At 31.3% G+C, this 8229-nt stretch overlaps 2 protein-coding genes across 6 annotated transcripts in view; both read left to right on the forward strand.

The window, feature by feature from the left end:
• The first annotated feature begins 4494 nt into the window (after nt 1-4494).
• Nucleotides 4495-8229, forward strand: part of LOC146955444 (F-box/kelch-repeat protein At3g23880-like) — an 86826-nt gene continuing 83091 nt past the window's right edge. For 2 of the 5 annotated variants that reach the window (XM_085721674.1, XM_085721682.1), the window contains exon 1: nt 4512-5752. In XM_085721674.1, coding sequence (XP_085577800.1) covers nt 4613-5725 — 1113 coding nt within the window. In that variant the 5' untranslated portion in view covers nt 4512-4612 and the 3' untranslated portion in view covers nt 5726-5752. Of the gene's footprint in view, nt 5753-6947; nt 7809-8229 lie in introns of those variants that run through there. The other 3 variants (XM_085721669.1, XM_085721679.1, XM_085721676.1) reach the window with 3 other exon arrangements.
• LOC146955445 (heat shock 70 kDa protein-like) lies at nt 7172-7549 on the forward strand. The gene has a single exon (XM_085748502.1). The coding sequence runs from the start codon at nt 7172-7174 to the stop codon at nt 7547-7549; it is 378 nt and encodes a 125-aa protein (XP_085604628.1).

An 8229-nucleotide genomic window follows, 5' to 3' on the forward strand; every position in this document is an offset into this window, starting at 1 on the left:
AAGTGGAATTAAAGGTGTAGTTTCAACTTTCAACATGAGGTTTAAAGTGACAACCGAAGAATCCTCCCTAATCAAAGATTATGCATCCATAACTTGGTTGATTTTGACTTGATAAAATAATGAGGCAATGTTGTTATGATTAAAACGCTACAAGACCAAATAGACATGACTAATTTAAAATTGCCTTAACTTGATCTTGCAAGGAAAAGAAGTAATAAGAATGTATGACAATAATACAGATGGGAAGGAAGTTTTAAAGAGAGTAGAGGGAGGGTTTGCATCTAGCACAAAAGTATGCGAGGGAGGTTTAATTCTCTTAAAATCGTGCATATCGTAATACTAGGGCTGTGTTTGGTAACGTAAAAAAGCTAGCTTATAGCTTGTTGGACTAGCTTATAAGCTTGTTTTGATAAAATGAGATGTGTTTGGTAAAAAGCTTTTTTCACTAGCTTATAGCGTTTTATAAGAAGCTAATTCAAGTAGTTTTTTAGCTTATAGCTTTTAGCTTTTTATACTTTCTTCCATTTTTAACCTTATTTATTTAAAAAAATAAGTGACCACTAAACCCACGTTATCAAAGTAACTGCCACTTTTTTTTTCTTTTTTCTTTTTCGGTTTGCTTAACATTCATGCACTTTCTTTTTTCCATTTATACATATAGACCCTCTTGCAATCTATTATTTTACATACTATTTATAATTTCAAATAAAACAATATAATTTGCAAAAAAAATTAAAAAGATATATTATATGGAAGTTCTTTTAAAAAAGATATATTATATCAAAGTTAAAAAGTTTAATTACACAAAAATCACAATTTAATTTTAATACCAAATTTACCATTTTAAAGATGAAATTAATTAAAATATTTTATTTCAAAATAAATATATTAAGTAAAATTGTTTATAAACAAAATAAATAAATAAAATAGATATGTACTTTTATGTCTTTTTATATTTATCAGCTACTTCAACAACCAATTTTACCAAACACATTAATTTTAATAAGCGAGCGTTTTCAACTATAAGCTATCAGCTATCACTCATCAGCTATAAGCTAGCTTTTCAGCTTTCAGCTAACTTATCAGCTATCAGCTAGCTTATAGCTTATTTTTACCAAACACACCCTAGCTTTTTTTTTGGTGAACTTAAAAACAAATGGTAACTAGTTCTAGCTAGTACCAGGAAAGATCCAAAAGAATAATTCTCCCTCAAACCCACATGCTTATATATGTACACTTATGCTCTAATTAAATATGACCAAGTCAATTAATCGTTCTATCGGAAATGCAAGCTACTAATTCCTTCATTTTAGGTTCCACTAAGTAGGAGAGGAAAACATGCATTAGATTTCATGACTCATTCAAAAGATAAAAATGATTAGTATAATAAATATAATTAGATAATTGAAATACTATTCACGCGAGGGAGCAGTTAATCAACAATTTAGACTTCTCCTTGTCAAAAAAAAAAAAAAAACAATTTAGACTTCTTCTAAGGCATTAAAAGAAATTGAATAAACCAAATCAATGAATGGGTACACATATGAAATGAAGTGGCTAGTGAGGGAATCAAAATTCACGTACGTGTGTAATGGAGTGAGGGGAATCCATCATGGTAATTGACAAGTTTGACTTGGGGACCCTCACATTCCAAACTATTTCATATATATTTAAACTAAATTTAAATTCTAAAACTACTAAATTAATTAAATAACAATAGATTAGATAATTAAAATGAATCATAAAAAGATCAAAATAAATCAATAAATAGTATTAAATGATAAATCATGTAAGGAATAATTATCCTATTATTTTCACACCAAATTGGATAAGTAATAACAAGATAGAACTTCTAATTAATCGATTAAAAATATAGGGTCTTACAATACTTACCCCTTTAAAATAGTTTCGTTCTCGAAACTAAAGACTCTCGAAAATATTAAGATAGAGTTCTCTCGTTAAAATAAAATTATAGGATAATTGAATCATTTTATAAGATGTGAAAATAAATACTCTAACACATAAATAGAATAAAATAACTACGATTAAAATCAAATTTGGGAAGCTTACACTAGAGGGGTGAATAACTAGAGAGGATTCGAAGAATTCTAACCGCAGCTAACGTTCTGCAATCAAAATAAGTAAACTTTGCTCTGTTGCAAACAAATTAAATTGAAAAACTCTAAACCCTTTATCTCTTTTATTTTTATTGTTCCCAAATAAGACGCGAATTGTTTGGTTGAAACGCAATCTATGTGGATACGATACTCTACTTATCACTTTATTACTTGATAAACGATTTGGTTCACTTGCCAAAATTCGACCATCAGAGAGTATGTAAGATGAACTTCTTGGATTCAATAGATGATGAAACCTTTAGGACCATTAAGAATTTAGGAACCCTAATTTAAGTCATTGTTTCAATTACCTCTGAGAGACTAAGAACCCCACCTTTGTGCGTGAAGGTGCATCTCCCTGTAAGATTGACGACCCTAAGCATTAACTCGCGTAGAAATTTTTGTATAACGTTGCAACTCGACAGCTGGAGGGGAATAAACCTAGACCTCTGAGAGAGTAAGGCCCCACAAGTACAAATCCGTGTGATTAGTAGGTGCAACTCAAAAACTGGTAGGAAATAAGACCTCACGAACTCATCACTTAAACATAAGTCGTAAAACCAATATCTGAATAATATTTGATCATTATTTAATTTCAACAAATGAATAGAGGGGATTCGAAGAATCCTAACCGTCACTAACATTCTGCAATCAAAACAGGTTACTCCTAAACTCTTGCTCTGTGCAAACAGACTAAATTGCAAAAACCTCCTTTATCTTTTATTTTATTTACTATTTTTTGTTCCCAAATAAGTAACGTGAATTTCTTAGTTGGAACAACAATCCCTATGAATACGATATTCTACTTACACTTCATTAGTTGGTTAACCATTCAGTACACTTATCTAACTCCGACCATCAAATTTTTGCCACCTTTGCCGAGAATTGTTGATATTTTTGACAAGACAATTTAAATTACTTATTCATATTTTTTATTTCTATTTTTTTCTTTTATTTTTATTTATTTCAAAAGTACCAACAAAAACAAAAACGTTTTGTTTCTTGTTAGTTATTATTAGGAGTCTAGTTTAGTTATTATTAGGTAGTTTTTATTTTCTTTTATTTGTTATTAACTGTAGGATTTTTTCTTTTTAGAGTAGTTTAATTTTTTTTTCCTTCTTCTTTTCGGTTTTATTCTTTTCTTTTTAGACTAACATTTTATTTTATTTTATTTTTAGGAACTAACCTCTTTATTTTTCTTTTTCTTTTTAGTTTAGGAGTAGTAAATTTTTTTCTTAAGCAATAATTAAAAGTAGTATTCATTTTTAAGGAGTCGTAGTAATAATAATAACAATTGTTATAATAACAAGATCTCTACCCGGGCAACGCCCGGACAATATTTGTAGAGTTATTTCTAATAGTAGATATACTTTAAATACAAAGTTTTTTAATATATTGGTACGAATGTCTATGATATTAATTGTGAATTTAATTTAAAAAGTGTGTGATGAACGGATATGTTTTTTTTTTGGGTATTATTTTTGGTAACTATAATTTTTTGAGAGAATTGTTGGTAATTTATATAAGTGAATTAGATGATATAAGATGGAGAAAGAAAAGAAGAACCATAGATTAATAGATTTTATAGGATTGTGGTTATGTTTTTTTGACAAAAGTACTATGGTTATGTTAGGCTAAAATAAAATATCAAAATATCAAAATATATGATTCTTCTGCTGTTTGTGTAATTTACCACGGTTTAGGTTTTTTTTAGAGGAATACGGTTTACGGTTTGCTATATATAGCCGAGTTTGCATGGAAATTAGGGTAGCCGAGTTTGCATGGAAATTAGGATATTCTATTTGTAAACGTATTAAATAAGTGTACAACAACTTGTCAAAAAAAAAATGTCTACAGAAACAATAGATATATACAAACGATGACACGACAAGATAGAAAAGAAAAGCTCATCAGTGAGGAGAAATATTAGGGATTGCTGCATTTTAGAGGGAATTTGTTAGGTTAAATTGGTGCGCGAAATTTGTTAGGTTAAATTGTTGATAACCTAATGCAGCATTTTAGAGGGAAATTATCAGGTTAAGGATTACCAAATAAGGATTACCATCGTAGGTTCGAGTCTAGGATTAAAATTATGTAGTTGCAGACCTAATAAAATTAACAAATAAGGATTACCATCGTAGGTTCGAGTCTAGGTTTAAAATTATGTAGTTTTTTCTTCGGTAGTAGCCTTAATTTCTCGGATTAGTTTGCATTTGGATTATGATTAGCATTAAGCTGTAATAATTAATAACATTAGTAAGTAGTCGTAGCAGTCACTTTAGATAGTCATCGTTGCATTTAGTTGTAGTAAAATTAAGTTATAATAACTAATCAACATAAGAACCTAGAATAAGAATAACAATTGAATAATTAAGAGTAACAGGATTAAAAGTAACCAAAACAGCACGTTAAAATTATTATGAATGGCAAACACGGGTCCTTTTATCATAACCTTACGAACTAAATCAAAATAGTTCACCGGCAGCGGAAGACGCATGGCGGAGGTGGATCCAGCACCGTATCTGCCCGATGAATTGATCACCAAAATCTTATTAAGGTTACCAGTTAAGTCTCTTATTCGTTTCAAATCCGTTTGTAAGTCATGGTTTTCTCTTATCTCTGATAATCACTTTGCAAATTCACATTTTCAACTTACCTCTTCAACACACACTCGTAGAATTCTCTTCCTGACAACAACTCCTGAGTTTCGATCTATACCTGTAGATTCATTGTTCACTGCTGATTCTGCTCCTGTTCTACTGAACCCTAATTTTCGTCTTCCTAAATATTATTTTGATCTTAAAGTTAGAGGTTCATGTAGAGGGTTTATATTGGTGGAGTCTTTTTCAATCATGTACGTATGGAATCCATCCACCGGAGTTCATAGACAAATACCTTCGCCTCCTCCCAATTATTTACCTTCAAATTTCTATGTTTTTGGGTATGACGAGTCAAGAGATGATTACTTGGTAGTTGTAGTATACTATGATTTTATTCCAAACTCACTTGATGTGCTATCTCGCATTGGGATTTTTTCAATGAGAGCTAATGTGTGGAACGAAATTGTGAGTCCCACACATTTACCTTTTTATAGTGAGCTTTCTCCTTTTGCTTATCCTGTGGTAGAGTCCGTCTTCAGTGGGGCTATTCACTGGTTGGCTATTCGTCACGATACGCGTGAGTATGTTATTGTTTCCTTTCATTTAATGGAAAGGATACTTCTAGAAATTCCTCTCCCAGATGATGATGATATTGAATATGGTTCGACAGATTGTAGTTTATGGGTATTTAGAGGATTTCTCAGTCTATGGGTTATGATGGACGAGGATAAAGTTGATATATGGGTGATGAAAGAATACAAAGTGAAGTCATCTTGGACTAAAACTCTTGTTCTTGATTTGCATACCATTTCTTACATTTCCCTTGTATGTTGTACAAAAAGTGGTGATATTGTTGGAACAGATGGATGTACTGGATTGGTGAGATATGATGACGAAGGGGAGTTCCTAGAGCATAACGATTATTGTAAAGATTCAGAAAATGGATTCGGATTGGTTGTGTATACAGAGTCTCTGCTTTCGTTGCCCAGTGACACTGAGCAAGCTTAAAAAGATGGCACAAACAAGAAGAACGAGGTAATTATATTTTCTCTTTCACCGTTTTCTGGATATTTATAAGATATTGTATTATGAACTATTGGGTAGCTGCATTTGTGACATGAGCCAGTATGTCACATGAGTTGATCCAATATGTCATGAAATGTTTATTGCTTCTTAACTATCTGTAATATGTATATTGGAAATATTGGCAGCTTTGTTTCTGTGATTTTGTTCTAATGTATGTTGTGTTCACTACTTAAAATTATTTTACATGGTAAATGGTAAATTAGTCTGCTGAGTCTATGCATGTCGATCAAGATCACAATTATGCGACTTTGAATCGAAATTTTATTAAAAAATTGAGCATAGTCACATGTGTATTGGAATCAAATAGATGGTTTTGTTCTCTAATTTCAGTAGACTCTAATATCTTTGGTAGTTGTAAGTTCTCTGTTTTAAGCCAGGAAAAAAGATTAATTTCAAATAAATGATCTGCACATGACCATTTAAATGAATTTTTTAATATTTTAGATCATAAGAAACATCAAAACTAAATCATCTCATGAACCTAAATAGTGCTAAAATTAGAGTTTTCAACTATATGCTGTTTGCATGATGATAAGCTGCATATGAGAGTGTTAATTGTTAAATTGTTAGCCATAAGCATAAGGCAAAGAAAGAAGATTTTAATTTGAATCTGTTTGATTAAATTTGTGGTATATCTTCTTTTGAAGTGGAAATTTCTTTGGCCTCCCAATGACTAGTATATTGTTTTTGCCATTGTTGGATTAAGAAGCAGTTTATCTTCCCTTCATGTTCAAATCCAACTGGTTCAAATTTTGTGTACCTGATTTCGTTGAAATTCTATTTTACAAAGCATACATTTACTTGACCTGCTTTTATTAGGTATATTAAATGAGATCATGAAAGGAAAGCAAAAATTTGCTATTCATTTTCCATTCTAATCACTCAAATAAAGAAACTTTAAAGTGCATTGAAGCCTTTTTTTTCTTATTATGTGTCATTGACAAAGCTAACAAATATTGCATTAGCATGCCTTTTTTTGTTCTTTACATGGTGGTTAAGTATGAAAAAGACACGGGAAACTATGTCATATTTTACAGATGAAAATGCTTCAAAGAAAAGAACACATAGTTATAACTATTTGATTGACTAAGTTGTACAATGATATCAAAGTATTGTGTGTGCCGGGGATGTGAAATTTTAACAGGCAACTGATGAGGCTGTTGCTTATGGTGCAGCAGTCCAGGCTGCAGTGTTGTGTAAAGGTAATATGTTTTGTCCGAACTTGGTGATATTAGATGTTACACCACTTTCACTTATCATTAGAAGGAGATCTCATGGGTGTTGTGGTTCCTAAGAATGCTACCATTCCTACAAAGAAGAAAAAAGTGTACAAAAAAAAGTACGGACAACCAATCCTCTGTCGAGATTATGGTTTGTGAGGGTGAGAGGAAAAGGGCTAGTGATAACAATTTGTTGGGTTTGTTTTATCTTGATTGCAACCCTTCTAATCCTCAAGGCCATTCTTTGAATGTATATTTTGACATAGATGCTGATGGTATCTTAATTGTATATGCTGAGGAAGAATGTACTGGAAATAAGAAAGAGATTACCATAACCAATAATACAAGGATATTGTCAACTGAGCAGATTATGCTAATGATTCGAGAAGCGAAGAAATACAAGGCTGGAGATGAAGAGTTCCAGAAGAAAGGTAATGCAGTGAATGCTTTGGATGATTATGTTTACAAGATAAACAAGGCTTTGAAGGATATTGATAGAAGGGTCAAGCTTCGTCCTGAAGAATAAATGAAGATCAATTGGAAAATTTCAAAGGGCAAAAAGTATACTTGATGCAAGCCAAAAGTAGGAGACAACGGTGTTTGTGAATTGTTTGAATGGTAAAGCCCATTCTCCGGATCGACTAACTAGTTATTATTTTTTGTTTTGTGTGAAATTTGCAAAAATTATAAACATATTATCTAATATAGTTTAATGTTAGTTTACTTTCTGTTATTGAACCGATCCTTATTATGTTACAAGCAAGATTTGGGGTGTATTCATCTTACTATTCATAGTTCATTTGTTTAGTTTACAGGTTTATTTGACTAGTTTAGGAATCAATACATATATTGGGGACTTTTGTTACCTCCCGGTACTGGAATTAGAATGAAAGTAATATAGAACAAAGAATGCAAAACTCTTATTGTCAATGTCTGTAGATTATCTCATTCACACTAAAAATGATGAATGATGAATACCATTAAAAGTTCAATGAAAATCGAGTTTGACAAAATTTAGGGAAAAATGATGAGTAGTCTCCGTTACATTAGAGACAGAATACATAAAAATTTAAAGATTAACCATTAACCGATCAACAAAAACTTATCACATAGCACTGTCAGTACGATGAGATTAGCTTCAAATACAACTCTAAGGGTGTGTTTGGAATGAGGGTTTAGGAGGGGAGGGGAGGGCTCACATTTATT

The sequence above is a fragment of the Medicago sativa genome, chromosome 1, assembly GCF_051527215.1.
Source record: "Medicago sativa cultivar Bolivia chromosome 1, Bolivia_mono, whole genome shotgun sequence".
NCBI lineage: Eukaryota > Viridiplantae > Streptophyta > Magnoliopsida > Fabales > Fabaceae > Medicago > Medicago sativa.